General features: G+C 47.5%; 1 protein-coding gene across 2 annotated transcripts; it reads left to right on the top strand.

Moving 5' to 3' along the window:
* Positions 1–5,692: 5,692 nt before the first annotated feature.
* H6PD (hexose-6-phosphate dehydrogenase/glucose 1-dehydrogenase) lies at positions 5,693–16,672 on the top strand. 2 transcript variants are annotated; one of them, XM_015882795.3, is made up of 6 exons: positions 5,693–5,817; positions 6,980–7,144; positions 8,161–8,817; positions 9,688–9,805; positions 11,363–11,632; positions 12,045–16,672. In XM_015882795.3, exons 3-6 carry the CDS (start codon positions 8,191–8,193, stop codon positions 13,400–13,402), a joined length of 2,373 nt encoding a protein of 790 aa, XP_015738281.2. In that variant the 5' UTR covers positions 5,693–5,817; positions 6,980–7,144; positions 8,161–8,190; the 3' UTR covers positions 13,403–16,672. The 2 variants fall into 2 exon arrangements, with proteins under 2 accessions (XP_015738281.2, XP_085365917.1); XM_085509791.1 differs by having other exon boundaries at positions 5,770–5,817; positions 7,050–7,144.
* The last annotated feature ends 4,724 nt before the right edge of the window (positions 16,673–21,396 follow it).

Below are 21,396 nucleotides of genomic sequence, written 5' to 3'. Positions count from 1 at the left end.
TTTTCTCACCTGGTGATGTTGCTCTTTGCAAGGGAAGAAATGAAAAGCGAGTCAGACATCTGCAGAAGCCTCTCAAGCGTGTTCTGCTCCCACCTAAGCCAGGGTGAATTTGGGGGGCAGGCTGGAACTCGCTCAGGAGTCAGCACGCCTCGGGCAGATAAAGGCTGGAAAGATGCAGGGAGAACACGCTAACTTTGCTCAGTAAGGACAGGACACGTGAAAAAGAATGGAGGATTTGCCCTCCCCGTGGTATCGCCAATGCAGGTCTTGACCAAATCGAAGCTGCAAGTGTTAGTATTACATCTGAAAAACTATCACAAAATTAACAAACACACCAAGAAGAACACGGCTTACACAAACATCTGACCACTCTCTCTTTCCTCCTGAGACATAAAGCAGAGCAAAACCTGATCCAAAGATGTACCACTAACTTCAGCAGAGCCACTCTGCCTTAAATGAGCTGAGGCCCAGGAAAGCCTCTTGCCCTGTGCAAATGTAATTCCTGCCCCTTACCTGGATTGCAGGTTGCATCATTTCTCTCTCACCTACCGCACTCACTCACAAAGCCAGTGAAAGGGGACCTCTGATGGAGCTGGAAGAGCCCTGTTCTATAATACCTGAGTGCCCTGCACTGAACGGGCCCTGGAACCAGTTGCAGTGACAGTTTGGAACATGTTGATTTTTCATCCATATATTCCAATGCACCACAGCAAAATGCCAAGTGTACATGAGGGTCAAACTAAATTTACTGCTGCCTTTCGGTACCACCCCTGAGAGCTTTTGGATCGAGTTTTCAGATATGCTGATTATTTTCATCCAACAGCCCTGGCACCAACTGAAAAGCCTTTCCCTTCCTTTTCACCTTCATTGCTCTTCCATTTGGGGATTAGTTTTTGACTGGACCACCAAGCCATTTCATAACCCAAATGCACAGGGTCCCTGTTGTGCCAGGTAAGGTGCACCACGCGCTGATGGAGATTTGCATTCAGCATGCAAGGAGTCATTGACATCTGCTCAGCAGAAATCTAGCTTAGGATTCTTGGGACTGGGTCCTGGATCCACTTTTTACCACTATTGCCTAAATTCTTAATAAACGCTTAATTCTCAACAATTTACAACAGAAGAGCAAAGAGAAAGCTGGGTACTCGACTCGGTATTTGTAATTACTTACACTTTGCTAACAGTATTGTACTGCTGCAGTTATTGCATGGCAGAGCTTAAAACAACTTGCAGAAGATGCTCAGCATAAAGAAAGCCACTTCTGCCAACCTCAGAGACACCCAGAAGGCTAAAACCAGCAGCAAGAAGAGCATCCCCTGAACATCAAAGCCTTTTGCTGAGATTTGACATATCGCTGCCAAGGTTTGGAAACATTGCTTTATTTCAGTGTGTCACGATACTCCAAGGCCACTCACTCTTCAAACCAGCAACACATAGTTAATCCGTAGTGGTGAAGATGAGCAAAAACGCTGCTCTAATGAAACAAAGCTCCAATTGCAATACGCCAAAGAATGCACTGAGCAGCATACATCATCCCAAACACTGCGCCAATTCACTGCTGCAACGCAGTCCATTAATAGCAACACAGTTATGCATCACAGTGCATTTCATTTTGTTACAGGAGGACAAAGATGTCATGGTCAAGAAGGATCCTGTGGTTAAACCATCAACTTCATTTTAACGTGGCACTGAGATAAGAGCACAGGGCTATTGTTTAGACTTTGCTTTCCCATGCTGCTATCAGATAGCACAGAGAACCTTTGCTGTGTTCGTGCAGCTCAGCTGTTCTGAGTGCAGCAGTGCTGGGCTGGTTGATCAGCATTTTGACATGCAGTGCAGCTCCATGCTGCATTGTGCCACCAGGTGCTGCCTGGGCCACTCTTTGTGTTAGACCATAAAGGTGATTTCTTTCCCTCCATTAAGTAGTGTCCAAAGCTTCCTAGACAGAAAAGTAACCACACTGCCACAGTAAGCCTTGTATGAGTCAATGGGAAATCAGTGGAAGAGGGACACAGTCAAAGTGTTGCTCTGTCCACTGACAAAAGCCAGGGCCTGAAGATGTGTAAAATAAAGGAGCAAAGACCTGCCTAGTCTAGGAAGCCTCCAGAATTTAATCTACCAGAAATGTGTTATTTACATATTACTTATCCTGTAATTATTACTTTAAATCTGAGTTGATACTGAATACTAGTTAGTTAAGAAACTGATTACCAGCACAGTAATACCCACTGCTGATTTCCAAAGTTCACCAGCCAATCAATATTTACTTTAGGTCCCCTAACTCTAAATCCTAACTAAGTACATGTGGGGACCTTCAGGTATCTCCATAATTGCAGTGCTCCCCATATTCTATAGCCCAGGAAAAGTGATTTCTCTCACACTCAGCCCTGAACTTCAGAGCACACCTGCACTGCTCAGTGCACAAAGCATTGCCACAGCACAGCCGGGCCTTTAGGAGCTGAGTATCACAAAAGCTCTTGGGCACAGCCTGACAGCGACACAGCAAATTACCTGCCTCGTGCTTCTTCCCAAAATATATTAACCCATTACAATATAGACTCAAAACCACTGGGGTTCCAAATCAGTCTGGGAGCCACATGTGAAGCCTTCTGGTACTGAAAGCCCCAGGTGAAGCTGTTCCATTCCCTCAGTCCTCATACATAAGAGAAAGCAAACACTCCCCTACATTACAATGAACAAAAACATTTAGTCTTACAAATTCCAAGCCCCCTTTCTAGCCCCACACCAAACAGGAGACTAGAAGCAGCTTGTCTCGGAGCAGGAATATCTGGGGAAGGTGCCAGCACTTTATCTTTCATCTGATGACCAAGCTGATGAGAGAATCGCTTTGGTAGAACAGAAAGCGGGCACAGCTGAATTGATTCATCAGTTCTCTTTCAATTCAGATCGAGCATTTGGTGAAGATGAGCTCTCCTCTCACCCCCCAGCTCCTCTCCCCTTCTTGGTGCTGTGAAGCTCTCACGCTGCAGTTGCATCCTGGCTGCTGAGGGATGCAGACCGCATCCTTGCTGCGGCAGTGCTGCATTGCTGCTGCCTGGTGTCTGTGACAGAAGCTTACAACGGGGCATTAAGTCATGTTTTATTCCCATGGCCGCCTGAGGACAGCAGCAGAGAGGTAATTGCATTAGCTAGTAATGCCATTTACTCAAGCCTCCCAGCAAGCCAGCTGCATTAAGACACTTTGCTGCTCCACTCAGGTGGCACACCTGCGAGCCACTCACTTGGCCACGATCTCTGCAGCTTAAAAGCCACAGTTAAAAAAAGGAAAGCAGACAAGCAATAGAACCAGCAGCTCGTAGGAGTATTACTCTAATACTCTTTCACCTTGGAGTGTCTCAGCTTTACTTTGACGATAAGCTCTTTAGGAGCCAAGCTACCCAGGCAGAATCAGAGCAGCTGGGTCTTGGGAGCAATACCTGCCCTCACTGCAACAGGCTCCTGTGAGCAGCACTGGCTCAGCCCTCCAGCCTCCCAGCACACATTCAGTTACTGTCTTAAGCTTTTTCTTAAAATGGAATTGGAGGATTTCCCTCTTTCAGGGATACTCGAGGCTTCCAGTGAGGACATTTAACCAGCACTGCAAATCCAGAACTCATTAAGTACTGCAGCCACTGACCTGACCCTACAACCATAACAAAACCCCTTTTTCTTACTGTTTCCCCACACCAGTTTGGGGACTGCTGTTACGACTTATCTTAGCACAGGCTGGTTTTCCAGAAGCCACTAGCTAGTTTAACTTTATTTTCTAATAAAAACCCCAGCTGCTGTACAGCTGTTCTTTATTGCTTTACAGCAGCAGTTAACAGCCTTACTCAAAGTCATACAAGCTTGCTAGCCCAGGACTTCAGAGCTTTCCTAAGGCTTAATGTGCTCAGCCCAGACCCAGACCAGGCTGCAGCAGTGTGACCAAGAAGAGCTCCTGACTTAGAGAGCAGCACACAAGAAGTGCTGCAGAATAAACTATCTCTAGTTATTAGCTGTAAGTCAGTAGTAGCAGGTGCCTTTGCAGAGCTTATTGCAGAGCTTTTAAGTATATTTCTAGGCTACATCAGCACAAACATGCCTTACCTCTCCTAGAGGTAGAAACCCCATCCTAGCCAAAGCTCAGCACTCTGCATCCTAAAACCAGCTTGGGAGCACAGCACTGAAAGGCAACTCAGTCCCACTACGCTCAACTCTAATCTGACATTACTTTTCCTATTCCCAATCATTAAAAATAAACCAAACAAGCCACCTTCAGTTGCTATACTCAAACACAGCCTTTACTTATGGCACATAAGAATGTCCCAGACTGATAAGCCCAGCTCCTCAAGTTATTACATCCTGCTCTAAAACACCATCTCTCAAGACCAAGCAGAACCTCTTCCTACAGCACCTTTATTTGCTTGTAGAACATCCAGCTCCTTAATAGCCATTCCTTGCTAACAAACCTTTATTCCTTTATTGGCATCACATGTCTCAGCTGTCACACCGGACCTACTTCCCTTAAAGGAGCATGTTAGCTGAGCGTACCTGAAAAGACACTGACAAAAGCATGCTTTCTTCTGACAAAAGTACATTCTGATCCAAACCATCATCCAGATAAAATCTCCCTTGCCCCAAATTATGAGATGTTAGAGCTCCTTAATGAAAAAGCTGAGATATTTTTAACATGGTCAAAAAACCTATTTTATCTTGACCTTCAGCCCAGAAATAGCTGCACCATTTTTTTAGTGACTTAATAAGAAAAAAAAAAGAAAAAAAAAAAGGAAAAAAAGAAAGACTGCATAAAGCAGAGCCCCCACATACAGCTCCTTCTTCAGTATTTAAGTTTGGCATCATGTAGTTACATGGAGACTCTCAGCAGAAGATATTAAACAACTGTCGCTGCTCACAACTTCCAGCTCTGCCTATAGCAGGCTCCAATGACCAGGGCCTCAGCTGTTCTTCCCATTCACTGTGGCAGACATGCAGCAGGGACATGTGCACCTCAATCAGTTCTGCTCAAATAGATGGGAAAAGCCATTTTTTTCTCCCAGGGCACATTACAGGACTGTAATGGGGACTCCCATTTCCCACCACCTGCTGCACCAGACTCAGATTAGCTCCTGCAAGCCATGCAGGCCTTGTCAGCAGGTCATTAATGGGTTAAGCACACAGCTATGGGATATAGCATGGCTCCCGTAAGCTTCTTGCTAAGCATGCTGTGTAGTAAGAGGTTTGGTTAGGGGAGATCTCTGGTGCAAGACTGTTTTGTTCAGCTGTCTCTTTTAGATCCCCAAGTTGAATTTGTTCAGTTTCATCACTTGATCTGTGCTCGTGATCCACCCTCTGCTGGGTTTCAGAAATAGAGCCACTGCTAGAGGCATTCTATCCAGCCCAGAGCTGCACTGGTAACACAGGAAGAGTCCCAAAGCAACATGCAGTGTTAATGAAGCAGGGCAGACTGCTGTCTCCTTCATCCCTTATATAGACCTGCATCCTGCAGACAAACCTTGGTGCTGACAGTCACTGACACCTTCACTGTACCACAAAGGATGTTTATGGAGCTGGACACACATGTAAGAGAGAGGGATGAGCCTCCAGAACAGGATGGTAATTGAAATTGAAGAACACAGCTTTGTTTTCCCTTGTTTCCAGACGCTCCTCGCTGTGCCGAGATTCCCTCCCTCCCGACCGTTATAACCAGTGACAACCGCCGCCAACCACAAAGTCTCTGAGCGCAGGGAGGATCAGGGGCGGGACATTGTGCCGGGCCCGCCCGCAGCCTCCGCTCCTCCACCGCAACCCGCTGTCCAAGCCGGGGGTGGGAGGGAGGTGAGTGGGGCGATGGGGGGAGGGAGGGGAGATGATGAGATAAAATAGGATGAGATGAGATAAGATAAGGGGGGTTCGGCTCCTAGTGGTGGGTGGCAACGGCGGCCTCCATGCTTCATGCGTGGGCTGGGCATCCCGGAACCGGCGGCACATGGCAGCCCTAAAAGCAGCTTCCCGCAGCATCCTCCGTGCTTTTAGGTTTCCCTGCAACCCGATTGAGTGACTTGGCCCTGTTTGGTTTGGTCATTTGTAAAGGTTGTTATCTTTTAATGTGAATTCTGGTGATTGTTCGGTGCAAGAGCAGTAAACAAACAGCCCTGCGTTTACTGTGCTGCTTCTGGGCAGTGTTTTGCAATTGGGAGTGTTGTGAAACTGGTTTTGAGTTGGCTTGGAAACTCGCTTATTTCTTTGGTTATATGGAAAAGAATGACCCACCCAAGGCTTTCCCTTCCCATAGTGGGTAGCTGCACCTCAGCTGTGCTTTGCAGTGGGCAATGTCTGACTGCTTGGAGCAAAGGTTGCTCAAGTAAGTGAGGCTATGACCCTATTGCATGGGGGACTTTGTCATCTGCATTATAACCCCACAGTGGGTAAAAGAAAACCAAACCTCTGCTTAACGTGATGATTATTTCTAGCCTAGGCAAAAGGTTTGGAGCCACACATCTGCCCCTGTGCACTTGCTACCACTGTTAGCTGGATTTAAGTGTGGAGGTGAGAGGAAGGAGCAGGGGAGGCAGTGACAACAGGAGGCTGAGGAGCTGCACTATGGAGCTTCCCAGGGAAAGCAGAGGAGTCAGATTTAGGTTGGATGTTAGGGGGAAGTTCTTCACTAGGAGAGTGGTCAGGCCCTGGAACAGGCTGCACAGGGAGGTTGTGGATGCCCCGTCCTTGGAGGTGTTCAAGGCCAGGTTGGACGGGGCCATGGGCAACCTGATCTAGTAAAGGTGTATGTTTGGTGGCCCTGCCAGGCAGGGGGGTTGGAACTACATGATCCTTGAGGTCCCTTCCAACCCGGGTCATTCTGTGATTCTGTGAGTCATGAGATGCCATAAGTTGCCTGCAAAAATCCTGCAAACAGCAGCAGTGGATGGGCTAAGATGTTGCTTTGTGAGTGTGGTCACTTTGCCTTTGCTGTAATTGGGTCTTTCCTCCCATTTATCAGAAGGGGAACGAGCTGCCTTATCTTGCTTGCAAAATCCTGCTCACCTGACCGTTGATCGTTGAGTCCGCAGCCACAGGACAGAGATCTGCAGTCGGGGCTGTGAGGAAGATGAGTTTCCATCTGCTTTTGCTGCTGCATCATTTGTAAAGCTCCTGTGTTACTCAGGTGAGTCTGTTGGGGAAAGAAACATGAGATATATGAAGACCAGTTCAAGCTAAGGGTAGGGAGAGATGTTCAGAAGTTTTGTTTGTTATTATCTAGATGAATTAGCTCCTGTGTTGCTTTGTAATGGAATAGCGAGAGAGCTTTATTTTGAATTAGAGGAACAAGACTAAATAAGACCAAGTAAAGGTTTTTTTTGGCCAGGGAGAGTGGCTGTTACCAGCTGCAGCAATGAGTGGGTGCCCACATGCTCCTCTCTGAGAAAAAGCTGCAGTTGGCAGAACACAAACCCAGCATTGTCTCCTGGCTGCATACACAACTGTCATGAGACAGCAGCTAGACTGGCTCACGTCTAGACTTCATTTGAAGGATGAAACTATTGCTTCCCATGTTGTTTTATTGGACCATTTGTCTCCCAGTAGCTTGTTGGAGCTTAACTCAGCTGTGTTCATGGTGGTCTACACGAGTCATGAAAGTGCAGTGTATTAAAGGAGAGCCTGTGAACAGAACCTGCCAGTGGTCGTGCTCGTCTCTGAGCTGCTGTGGCAATATTGACATGAAGCAGTGCCAACACAGCACAATGCCACGTGAGCAAAGTCCCAAACAGGATGTTGTTGAAAGCAGCAGCCTGAATTTGCTGGCGTGTATGTCCACTTGTAGCCAGCTCTGAAATATCCATTAGAACGGATTTCAGCTTCAGCCTGAAGACACCAATATGCTGTAAGGTGAAATAAAGATGGTAACAGATATTCTAAAGGTTATTTATGAGGAAAAACTCACCAATATGGATGCCTTCACTGGGAAATGCTGAGGCAATGCCCACCAGGGAGCAATCTCCAAGAGATGCTGCCTTAGTGATGGTCAGCCCTTAAATGAGATCTAGAGGTAGAGTCAAGCTCCACCAGCTCCAGGCAGAAGTCCTGGGTTTTGAGCTATGGTAGAAGAGACATTTTACATTGTGTTTTGCGGTGTTATAATGTGGAATGACTGATTTTCTTCTTTAATCCTGTTCTCTATAGTGTTCCTGAGTCTGCCTTCCCTCTCCCAAGATGCTGAGAAGAGTCCTGTGTACCATGTTGCTCATGGGAGCCTTGCCATCGCAGGCTGAGGCGTCTCAGGGCCACATCTCTGTGGTCTTGCTGGGAGCCACGGGGGATTTAGCCAAGAAATATTTGTGGCAGGGTTTGTTCCAACTCTACATAGACCAAGTGAGCAGTGGCCACAGCTTCACCTTCCATGGGGCTGCGCTGACAGATCTGGAACCAGGGCAGAAGCTGATGTTTGATGTACTGAAGAGGCTGGCCTGTCCCCCAGATGAATCTCCCAACAGGTGTGCTGTGCTCAAGGACCAATTCCTGAAGCTGAGCCAATACCACCAGCTGAAAACTGCTGAAAACTACACTGCGCTGAACAGGGAGATTGAGATGCTGCTTCACCAGGAGGGGCTGAAAGAGGCAGGAAGGATCTTCTACTTCTCAGTACCACCATTTGCATACACAGAGATTGCTCGACACATCAACAGCAGCTGCAGGCCGCCTCCGTGTGCCTGGCTACGTGTGGTGCTGGAAAAACCTTTTGGCCACGACCTGGAGTCAGCCCAGCAAATGGCTGCAGAGCTGATGAGCTTCTTCAGGGAAGAGGAGATGTACCGGGTGGACCACTACCTTGGTAAACAGGTAAGAAGTATGCAGTGCTCAGCTGTACTTGCTCAGTAAGCAATGCCCTCTCCTTCTTGCAGTTCTTTCATTGCACACAGACCCATTGCTAGCCATGGCTTCTAGAGGTAGTTTTAAATTTGATGTGTTATGGAGCTGATGGGATGTTAACTTTGTGGTACCATTTGGAAGGCTTCATCCTGTCCTGTGCTCCAGGCAGAACGCAGGGTCTGCTTGCTGCAAGGACGGCTCAGGATGTGCAGCACTGCATTGTCCCAGAGGGAATGCATTCAAGGACGAGCCATCCTAGTTTTAGAGGAATGTAATAGCACATTTTGAAAGCAAATTGCTCCAGCCATGGCCCTGCCGCGGCCAGATTATACTCAAAAAGGTGCATGAACAGCTATAAGGAGACCACCTTTGCTAAGAGGGTTTTTTTTTTTAATTGGGTTTTGTTGCTGTTTTTTTTCTTTTTTTTCCTCTTTTTTTTACTGTTTCTTCTCCCAGAGCAGATGCCTTTAGTGCTGTAAGCACCTGATCTATTTCAGCTCTTTGGAGCCGTATGTTAGTCCCAGGATGGTCTGACTCAGCTCTTTGTCTTTTGAGGGATATAAACTGAGAGCCTTGTAGCTTGCTTTTCAGCCTTTTTCACATTAAACCTCAGAATTCTTCAACAAAACCTTTAATGTACAGTCAGTAGTGTTGTACCATGACACTGTGTACCATCACAGGCTCTTGATGATTTTTCCCTACTCTTGCTCACTCTGCTTTCTGCTATGTAGCTTTCTAGAGCTGGCCTCATCCTAGTGCTGGATGGGACAATGAGGAGGAGATAGCGTAGTGTAGAAATGTGGCAAGTTTTTGTTGGATCTTTAATCTTTCTTTTCGCAGGCTGTAGCCCATATCTTGCCTTTTCGAGATCAGAACCGTCAGTTTCTGGATCCGATTTGGAACCGACATCATGTGGAAAGAGTGGAGATCGTCTTGAAGGAGACTGTGGATGCTAAAGGTTCGTGAAGCGAGTGTGCAGAGCTAGGAGAACTAGGGAGAACTAGCAGGCTTATTAATTACATGAAAGTGCCCCTGAGGTAGTGCTGGTGTAGAAACAAAAAAGTGCAGGTGGATGATGTGCTGCTCCCTGGAAATGGGGAGAGTCTGTCTTATACTTCCTGTGCTGGGGACTGAATCACCTTCCAGGTAATTTTGCTGCTTTCAAGAAAAGATTCCCATTGAAATTCAACTGCAGGCCAGTAGAAGCCTCACCTTTTTTCTGCCATGGAGCTTTGGAGGAATTTCAGGGAGCTTTCTGCAGTTCAGGGATCTTAGATCTTAGTAAGAAGCATTGCATTTGGAATTGATGCAATATGAAACCACCTTGGTTTAGTGATGTGATAATCTGGCCATTTTATTGGCAATCTTTTTTTGTTCCTGTCCTGTTAATTATCAAGCTGGTACTGAGGATATGCTGCAGCATTCTTTGGAAGATGCTCTTGCATCTTTTGCTTGGGCATTGCTCAAACTGGCTTGTCAGTACAAACCTAACAAAAACCAGGTCAGTCTGGTTTTGCAGGGAGAAAGATTAAAGCCCAGAGTTGCTGGTATGGATATCCTGCTGAAGGACGTGGCTGCAATCTCCCTGCAGTCCTGCAGCATCTGCTCTGCAGTACTCAGCATAAAGCACTGGGGATGGACTGCCACCCGCAGCAGTTCTTGGGATGTCAGGTGCCCTCAGTTCTGCAACATCAGAGTTGCTTTTCCACTCCACCAACCACCTCTTCTACTTTCCTCCCTCCTTCTCACCCCCAGCAACCACAAACTCAATTAGTGCAACCTTACCAGGCTCTGCAGAATGTTTGGTTTGGCAGCCTAGATGTCAGCTAGGACCTGATTTTGGGTGTGGGAAACACTGCAGAGAGGCTTGTGGATAACAGTGCTGTGTGTGGGTAGTCCCAGCTACTCCCTGTGCCATCCCCTCTCTGAAAAACATTGTCATTTTTCCTTTGATGTCTTCTTTCCTCTGTGTGGCTTCAGCCTGGCTAACTGGCAAATCTGCAGCATTGATTACACTAATGAATGTGCCTTTGGATTAGAGCAAGGGAGATAAATGTATCAATCAATAGGGGAAGCCTATGGTCATGATGTAGTCTGCAGTGTGCAGCCTGCTGCTGAAGGATTACAGAAAGCTTGAGCTGTATTTGTGAAGAGTGCATTGTCTTTCTTCCCCTGAATGAACAGTCAAGCAGGGGAGAAGCAGAGCTTTATGAACAAAATTCTGTCTCTCAAGGGTATGGCCCACCCAGAGCCCCCTGGGGACAGAGGATCAGGGGAAAAGAGGCAGAAAAGAGTGCTGCTCGCTGCCAGGGCTGAATCTTCATTTTAGTAGCAGGGGCATTTCAGAAGCCCCTCTGAAGGGAGAGTCTTCGTAGGTTCATTCTAACTGTTGGATCAGAAGGAGAGCAGTGCAAACTACTTTTGGTCCTCTGGGCACGTGCATAAAACAAGCAGAAGGCAGGGCTGCAAAACGCTCAGTTCATTTATCAGTATCTTACCTCCTCACTGTCCTCAGGCCGCACCAGTTTCTATGAGCAGTATGGAGTCATCCGGGATGTGCTGCAGAACCACCTCACTGAGGCCCTGATGTTCCTGACCATGGAGCTCCCAGGAAACCTGAGCAAGGCTGAAGAAGTCTTGCAGTGCAAGCTGCAGGCCCTGCAGTCCTTGCGAGGCCTGGAGAAACAGAGTGTTGTGTTGGGTCAGTATCAGGCATATGCCAGCCATGTAAAGGAGGAGCTGCAGAAGGGGCAGGACTATGTCAGCAGAACACCAACCTTTGCAGGTGAGATTTTTATGGATTTCCTGGGTTCTGGAGAGGGGGGAGAGCTCTAGAGCCAAGGAGAGCAGGAGATGAGAATCCTCACTCCATGATACTGCACCTCACAGCCAACATGGGGATAACTCCAGGCATCCACAAACATGGTACGGTATTCATGCTAAGAAATACCATCCCTTCAAAACAAAAAGAGGTTAAGCAAGTAGGATACTTGGGAGGGAGCACAGAGGGTACCTGGAGAGCAGTTAATCCTGTGCTGTTGTTAAAGAGCTAAATGTGGAGTCAGAAATGCAGTGAATGCCAGGGTTTCTGAGAGGTAAGGAAGGAGAGTGATGGCTAAATGACAGCTACTCACAGATCTACTTGCTGTTTAGGCATCAGGTTGAATTTAGAAGCTGAGATCACTGTGTCATTTCAGGTGTGCTCGTTCACAGTGACAGCCTGCGTTGGGAAGGGGTTCCTTTCCTCCTGACTTCTGGAAAAGCTCTGGATGAACGGGTAGGTTATGTCCGTGTTCTCTTCAAGAACCGGGCCTACTGCACACAGAGTGAGGCTTTGAGGGATGCAGAGCACAGCCAGTGTAAACCCAAGCAGATTGTATTCTACATTGGACATGGAGTGCTCAACACCCCAGCAGTGCTGGTGAGCAGGAACCTTTTCAAGCCCATCATGCCAAAAAGCAGTTGGAAAGAAGTTGTAGGGCAGCCAAACCTGCATGTTTTTGGACAGCTGCTGTCTGATTACTACATGTACAGCCCTGTGAAAGAGAGAGATGCGTATTCTGTCCTCATCTCCAACATCTACCATGGCAGGAAAGACTTCTTCATAACCACTGAGAACTTGCTGGCCTCCTGGGCATTCTGGACACCGCTGCTGAACAGCATTTCACACCAGGCCCCACGCCTCTACCCTGGTGGAGTGGAGAACCAGAACTTCTTAGACTTTGAAATGGTGAGTGGGGAACTGGCATTCACAGAGCCAGAGCCAGTGGAATTGCTGAGCCTCGGTGGGCCGATGCCAAGTGATTACAAGACGATCCAGTCAAAGTTTCGACAGAGCCCCCTGGTCTCAGCGTGGTCTGAGGTCTTGATTTCCCAGCTGGCTTCTGATGTCGAGAAGGCAGCAGGCAGAGCTGTGGCACGCTCTGGGCAGTTCCACCTGGCTCTCTCAGGTGGCTCAAGCCCGGTGGCCCTATTCCAGCGGCTGGCAAGACACCATTATGACTTCCCATGGAGGCACACGCACCTCTGGCTGGTGGATGAGCGTTGTGTCCCACTCACTGACCCAGAGTCCAACTTCTTCAGCTTGCACAACCACCTCCTGCAGAACATCAGAGTTCCCTACTTCAATGTCCACCCCATGCCCGTGCACATGCACCAGCGGCTCTGTGTGGAAGAGGATGGAGGCGCAGAGCTGTATGCTAAGGAGATCATGACTCTGGTGGCCAACGCCAGCTTTGACCTGGTGCTGCTGGGGGTGGGCACTGATGGGCACACTGCCTCGCTGTTCCCCCACTCTGAGAACGGCCTGGAAGGGGCTCAGGCTGTGGTGCTGACCGAAAGCCCTGTCAAACCTCACCAGAGGATGAGCCTCAGTTTGCCCCTTATCAACAAGGCCCAACAGGTGTTTGTCCTAGTTATGGGGAAGGGCAAACATGACATCACCACGCTGATCAGCAGGGTGGGTCGTGAGCCAAGAAAATGGCCTATCTCGGGTGTCAACCCCAGCTCAGGTCAGCTGGTGTGGTACATGGATTATGAAGCTCTGCTTGGGTGATGTTCCTAGTGTCCCTTCTAGTCCTGGCTCTTAAAACCTAGATTTTCCTACAGGGTGTCCATGTTTTTCTATTGCCAGCAGCAGCTTCTTCTCTGATAGAGAATTTCTCTGGGAAATTGGTGGTCTGCATTGCCTCTGGCATTTGAGCTCAGCTCAGTGTGCAGAGCTAAGCAGGATCCAAGAGCCCACTGCAGCATTGCTGGCTCTGCCAGGACTGAACTGTGACATTGGACAGATTACCTCACCTTGAAGTGCCTCAGTTTTCACCTCTCAGGCTTTTATGATTATTAACACTGAGCTACCTCGTACACACAATGGGAGACTTATTAAATTAAATACCTGCCAGAAATTTTCTTCTTTATTCTCAGGTCTGAAGATGGACATGGTAATGACGTGTCTGTCTTCTGCTCAGCTTTGCCTGGGACGTTGCAGTGGCCTCAGCAAAATGAGTCTCATGCACTTGAGTCTGTTTGTTGTGTCCATGCAGCCCATCGTGATGTCAGCCAGTACAGGCTGTGGCTGGGCTCTCCTGCAGCTCTCATGGCATGTGGCCCCTAAATGCTGACACCAATTTGTGAGCTCTCTGTAGTTCTGGGTCTTTGCCAGTTGCCGAGCAGCAGGGGCTGAGACTATACGCAGTAATTTGCTGCTTTCCTTAAGTGGGTAGCTGGTACCAGGGGGATGGAGAAGGAAACCACACTGCTTTTTAGGCTGTTAGAATAATGGGGACAGGGCAAGGAACATGGCAGTTCACAAAGCTGTTATTTCCTTGCAGCACAATAATTATTGAGGGAAAACCTTGGTGTTCAGAATAGTCATTTGTGTTTAGCCAGCAAAGGAGTGTTGTTTTCCTTATCCATCTTCTGTGTTTGTGTCATTTCTCTAAAACATTTTTGTCTGTCCTCAGAACTGAAGCTTGCCGTGCCATTCAGTGGCTTATACAATTTCTGTGGGAGGCAGCTTTAAAAACCATCCACGTGTCCCTCGTTACATTGTGCATTAAGGTAGTTTTGGGATGGGGGTGGTTGGATTTCAGCTCCAGGACACTGACTTAGAATAGAAAGGAATTTTCTCCACACATCCACTCTGGCTGGTCCTGTGTGGAGCCACAAGTTAGACTCAATGATTCTTATAGGTCACTTACAACTTGGGATATTCTGGATGGAGGTGGTGGGGTTCAGAGTGATGCAGGGACCCAAGTGCTGACACAAAATGGCACCTGGACTGCAGGAAGCAGCAGTGAGTTGTGTGGCTTTAGGCTGTGCCACCCTTCATGGCCCTGTAGCCTCAGGAGGAAAGTGGGATCCTCAGTAATTGCTCCTGGAGTTTGGTGACTCTTCACAGACCTGCAGTTCCACAGGATGTGGAAGGAAGGAGACTTTGTTTGCAGCAGTTGAATGATAGGCATTGGCCTCAAATCCTTCCCTGCATGGGGCATCTGCTGGATCCTGGTAATGAGGATGCAAATTGGGTTGCAAGTAATTGCTGCAGTCTGGCAGCACGTGGAACACTTTGAATGGCCCACACTCCCAGGTTCTCAAGTCCTTGCCTTCCAGCATAATTCTCATCTTAATGCAGAAATCAGAACCTCTGCTAATTGTGCAGATAAAAGAGCATTGAGCAAACTGCAGAGAGCCTGTTGGTTGTCAGCAGTCCCTGGGCAAACAGGGCCAGGGAGAACATGAGCTGGCAGAAGCTGTGTGCTGCAGGAACAGGCCAAGTTCTCAGGGGCTGGCTGCAGTCTCTGGCAGCCCCCTCCCAAACTTGCAGATGGTGCTTAAAAGCAGCTTAAAAACAGCTTTGTCTGTACTGCAGCTGACTGAACAGAGCTGAGCTGTCCTGATGCACATCGCTTGGCTCTTACATGGGAAAGGATGGGACTTCTCCAGGTGTAGCTGTGTCATCTGCAGAAGAGAAGTGCCTTAACTGGCCTGTTTCAGCAACTGGGATGGTTGGTTGTTCTGTGCTTGCTCATCAATACGTTTGCTGCTGCCTGTTTTGGGTTTCAGCTGGCTTAACTACCAGCAGAAACACAAAAGGGTGAAAATAAATTGCAGGGGAAGAAAATAGCATAGAAATGCAGGAGGAAGGCAAGCACTGCAGGCACCTTGGTGCAAGTGAAGTCTGGAATAAGAGAAATTAACTGGAATAAGTAGATGAGTGATTACAAACACTGGCTCTAAATTATACCGCAGTAGCTGAAACAGCTGTGTAGAGGAAGATGTGTTAGGTCTGGTATGTCCATAAATTGAAACTTCATTTTCCTTCTTCAAACAAAAGTAGCCGTGTTAACTTGAATCTGTTCTTGTGTACTTGAGGTTGAGGGAACAACAATGAAAAATGCACCTATGTGGGAATGAATACGTTGTTACAAATGGCAGAATCTATTCCTGCTTTACAAACTGTGACGGTTGTGGTTTCTCGTTTCTGCACGTTCTTTTATAACATTTGGCTGGTACCTTTCAAAATAAACACCGATCTTTATTTTTAGAGGGCTTTATTTGCACTTCTAAATAACGTTCTCAGCATCGCCAGCCCAAGAGCAGCTGTTCTTTAGAGCTGAAGATAGGGATCGTTTGGGAAATCTCCAATGGGTCACCCTGAAATTCAGCCTGGTTTTATAAAAATCCATTAGGAACTTGTGTGTGTTGTTCTCATTGAGTATAGCTGTCAGGGTTGTTTGGTTTCCTTGAGCACTGTCTATATATTTTTTCCACAGACATTCCTTTTAAACTCTTTTCTACTCAGCATTTGCCAGATGAGAAGTAAATATTTTGCAGCGTGTAACATTTGTGACTGGCAAGAAGGAGACTGGATGGGAAGAAGGGCAGAACCAGCAGCAAATCTGATGGAGAAGAATGGTAGAAATCCGCTGGGCTACAGGCCAAGGAGCAGTGCTATTTTTATGTTGTAAAAGCTATTAATAGGAGCCGTGCACCTTCCTGACAGGCTGTGTATTAACCTTTCTTTGCAGAAGCAAATCCATGGAGTAACTGCTTGGAGTCTTTCTCTCCTAAATGAACATTGATAACAACTCCTTTCTGTTTTTTTAAATGACAGATGGTTTTTTCATTGCATTACTGTCGTTCAGTGGTGTGATATTTACTGTTCTATAGAAAACTAACACTGGAATTCATTCTTTCTCACTGTAACTTTTATAACTCAACTTGTTAAATCTTATTTTCCCATGAGTAAATTTTGATTCCTTTCATGTTGTGTCATGAATAGTGATTTATATTTATAAAAAAATAAATATTTTTTCAGCATTAATGTCTGCTAAGTTCTTTCAAAGCTTGATGGTCATCCTGCGGGCTTGATTTATTCCCTTGTGTGCCCCAGTCCCGTTTTAGCATTAGGTGTTAAAGCTCTCTGTGTGCAAACAGGACAGTATTGAATGTAGTTTAAAAACAGGAGTCTGAATTATTTGCACTTACTGGCCAGGTTGATTTTTTTATGTCTGTATGATCTGAACAAGGCCACGGCTTTACAGAACAGGAGCAGCCAAAGCTGTTTCAAGGTGAGAAGATGGACCCAGTGCCAGGTCCTGAAATGCCCGGTCCTGATGGTGCCCGAGGTAAGTCTCCAGCTGGCAGTGCTGTCCTGCTGCGGTTCTGGTTCTCTCCAGTGCTGTTAGCGATGCTGAATTATCTGGGCAGCCCTTGTGTTTGGAGATGATATCCAGGTGAGGAGATGTAGTGGTCATGTCATGGGGCCAGGACAATGTTTTCTTACCCAGGTCAGAAATGCTTTAATTCTACTGTGGAAAAGGTTTTATTCTAGTTCAGAAGTCAGTGCATGTCACTGAAGAGGGATACTCTGAGCAATTACAGCATCACTGGGTCCTCCCCAGGCGCAGTGAGCAGAGGCAGGTGGTAAGAGCAGCAAAACCTTCAGCGTCTTAATTATTTTGAAAACAAATTTCATGCTGCTGTTCTTGACTTCTCCTTCAGCCACAGATAAGGGCAGCCCTCAGTAGGATCTGTGTCTCCAACCTCATTGCTTTCCTTAGCAGAGATTTGCTTTATTGCTTCCTTTCCAACAAATGGATGACCTTAAAAGGGGAAATACTGGAGATGGTGAGGACTGAAAACAAGATCCCGAGACAGTCTGCTTTGTGAGATGTCTGTGGGCAGTGTGACTCCATGCCGCTCCCTGCAGATGCTGGCACGCTGTGCTGTAGCAATGCAGCACCAGGCTCTCCTGTGAGCATCACTGCAGGCTGCGCCCAGCCATGGCCCCGCACTGCTCCCTGCAGCGGGACACACTGTCTCTGTTTGACATATTGCTCTCCGGAGAGGAATTTCCCACATTAACCATGTGCTGATGGTGTTCTGAGTAGACATCGCCTCATTTTTTCCTTAAACAGGGCTCCCTTTTTGTAGGCATCTCCTTATCCACGAAACAATCTGGGTCTTGTGTGAATGGTGTTTGGCTCTGAGCGGTATTGCTGAAATAAGACCTTGTGCACAAAGGCAAACTGTCAAGCAGGTTATTTTCTGTCGATCCCTGCCTATTTTTAGCAGGGTTTGGGCATTTTTTTTGCGTGTTACTTTTCTTACATGGGGTGTATTTTATGAGCTGACACAGTACCTTGTGTGCCTGAAGATTTGGAGAAACTCCCTCCTGCTGCCTGCAGAAAGGAAGAGAGAGGATCATGTATCTGGGTGATCTGTGGGGTATTGAAGCTGCAGTGGGCATCACTTGCCCTGGAGGAAGGGAGCCTGGGGCTGGGTGCTAGGAATGCAAGTAGGGAGAGGGAAGAAACACTAAGACAACAGTGCTCTCAGTATGCCTGGGGATATCACATCTGGGACAGCACTTGTGGGATGAACGTGATGTTAAACAGCTTGATCTGGGTAAAGCAAAAAGTAAACAGGAGTTAAAACTTGTGTGCAGCTGGGATTCATGTGGCTGTATGGCTCCTGCTCGGTCCCATCTATCCATGCATGGATGTCCTGCTCCTTTGTGGTCCTGCTGGCCTGGGGTTGGCAGTGAGGAGCTGTGTGCAGGGCTCTGCCCTGATTCCCTGTGGGTGAGTCACCTTGCTTGCTGAGTTCCCCTTCCCTCAGTGTACAGCAATAGAAAATCAGCTGCCCTGCAGGGATTTGGGTGTTTCGAAGAGGCTGCAGGGAGGCTACTAGGGGGAATGGGGAGATTTTAGTCCACAGGCTCCCTGTTGGGTGTTGAATCACACTCTTCAAACAATACCAGCAAGAGAACTTGCCAGGGAGCAGCAACAGTCAAAATCTTTTCAGCACAAAGCCAGGGCCTTTCCTCATCCTTATTATCTGTTGCAAGTAGATGCTGCCTGGCATCGCCTCTCCCAGCAGCTGTATGACCAAACCATCTGACAAACAAACCACCCACATGCTGCACTGTTTTGACTTGCATGGTTCTTTTCCGAGCTCCTCTCTGGCAGTACTTGGGTCTCTGGAAGAGAAAAAAGGTGCTTTGGAGACCAGCAAGCCAGCAGCAGAGGGTGCTGCTCCCCTACACTGTGACTGCAGCAAGCAGGGCTGAGCGCTGTGCTGGCTCTTTCCATTCTGCTTTCACGGCTTCCTTTCTTTTTCCCATCAAAATGGCCAGGAACTAATTTTTCTGCTTCCCTGCTCCCACTGGCTTCTTGCACTCAGGCTGTGATGTGTACTCAGCCTCCCACATGCAGCCTTGTGCAGCACAGTGCAAGAAGCAAAGAGCGTGATGCCACATCCTTCTTACTGCCAAGTGTTGTGCCAGCTCATAGAGGTACTGTGGTTTTAGGGAGTGCTCTCATGGAGAGCTGTGTCAGTAGTAAGGCTGGCTCAGAGGTAGCTGGGTGGCCAGGTGGTGTTGGAAGGGCTGCTTCAAATAAAACTGGAGGTTTGGAGAATCAGAACTCCCTGCTAACCAGGTGAATGTGAAGTTCTCTTCTGGCCTTCTGCAAAATACCTGAAATCTGCTTTGTTTCTGAGGCTGGGTTTCATTTCCTTCAGCATCTCATCTATTTGCGTTGCTGTGGGCAAAGCCTCGTGTTGTCTGTTCTGAGGTCTGAACTCACAAGAAGAGAGTAACAGAAAGGAAGATGACTTTGTTTTCTTTTTCTGCGAAGGATCCCTCGGGGATGCCTCCTTTTCCTCCTTCATCCCACTCTTTCACAGCCCTTTTCCATTGCACTGAGCCACCTTCCAGCTGAGGAGGGCCTGTCGATTGTCCTCTAAGCAGCTTGGCAGGATTTCTGCCTCATGGGGCTGCTGCTTAACAGTCTCTTTCTCTGTTCTGCAGCACACTAAGCTACTTTGGCTTTGTTGCTGTACACTACAGACACTCATTGTTCCCTATCTGTCGCATTGTCTCCCTTAATTCCCACAGGCAGAGCCTGCACGTAGCACGTACATGTTTCCTGGCAGTGTTTAGTCTCTGTCTCTCCAGAAAGCTGCATGTTTGCTGCCTGTCTGTCTTCACACTCATCCCCAAATGCCGAGTAATTGGATCAATTTTTGAACGTGGTCTGTCAATCTACTGCTGCAAGGTTACTATCAGCCAGTCATAAAGTGTATCTACAAGACATGCAGCAGCTGAGAGCTGTGCTTAGGAATCTTAGGAAGGATTTTGATGCTTAGCTTCAGACCCTCAAAGAGTCCTATTTATTGCCCACCACCAGACCCTGTGGCTGATGTAAGATACTGAGTGCTGAGCAGAAGAGGTTTGCCAAGTCATTTCTCCTTGCCCCCCTTTTAGTAATCTTAGCACAAACTCACAGGGATGTGAGGTGGAAAAGCCTCTTTTAATCCAGATTTCATCCCCTGTTAGTTCTCCAAACAGGTTTAAAAGGATTCCATTTGCAGGCCATAAAAACCAGTGTTTGTCAGCCACCCCCCTCTGCTACTGTTGTCTTCAAATGCAGAGGGTATTCAAAGCAAGCGATGATTAGCAGTTCCTGCTCCTTAAGGAAGAGAGTAAAATATTAAGGAAATAATGGGAGACAAGATTCTGTAGGAGCTGTGATCTCATCTGGCTGGAAGCCACCACAAAGCTGAAAAGTTCTGCTTCAGCACTTGTTGCATCTGGTTTCCTCCAGCTTCCCCACTGCTATTATCCCCCCCCACCCCATTTACTCTTGTCCCTTTAAGGGACAGCGATCTCTGTTGGGGCAGGAAAGCCTTGCACAAGTGGGATGAGCATACAAGAACATGTGAGGCTGTGAGCCAGCCCTCAGAAAGATCAGCTGGCAATAGTTCAGGTGCCCCTTCTGGGCTCACCAGCACCAGATCTCAAAATGTTTCCTCACTAGCCAACCTGATAGTGGCAAAGATGTGCTTCAGAAAGCCACCTTTGCAATAGTCTGTCAGGATTGATGTGGTGCTGGTGCTATCAGGCTGAATTTCCATAGTGATTCAGTGGAATGGATGCAGCAGCTTGGGTAAACTAAAATGGACTTCTATTTACAGGGTGGGTCAATAAAGGATCCTTACAACCCACTTGTTAACCTGCTGTTTTCCCAAACTTCAGTGCAGTTGCCTCAGCGTGAACAAGAGATGAACTTCAGCAATGTTCACTGTGGAACAAAATACTCTGTTGCCATGGGTATGTTTTCATGCTCTTGTGTCCATAATTGGAAGTCACATAAAGAAAAGAGGATAAGATAATCCTGCTCAGCAGCACTCACTGTGCTGAGATGATTACTCCTCATGTGAGAGGAGCATCGGTCTCACCTGGAGGTACAACTTAGTTTCTCTCTTAGTTTAACTTTCTTATTGGGAAAAGGGCCTGAACTACTGCAATATTCCCTTTTCAGGCTACTGTCCCTTGGGGGAGGCTGCCTGCTCAGTCCCAGACAGGTTAATGGGTATTACAAAACCAGCCTGAGACCTGGGAGACCTCTCTTCCATTCCCATTGCTGGCACAGATCCCCTGCATGCGACCTTGGACAAGTCATCCCTCAGTTTGAAAACAAGAATATCCTCTGCTTGTGAGGGATGTAATGTGCTCTTGGCAAGATAAGGGAGCGCATAATG

Source organism: Coturnix japonica, chromosome 9 (genome assembly GCF_054131305.1).
Source record: "Coturnix japonica strain WE chromosome 9, WE-NBRP24, whole genome shotgun sequence".
Lineage (NCBI taxonomy): Eukaryota > Metazoa > Chordata > Aves > Galliformes > Phasianidae > Coturnix > Coturnix japonica.
The sequence above is the reverse complement of the archived record's forward strand: the minus strand, read 5'-3'. Positions and strand labels throughout refer to the sequence as shown.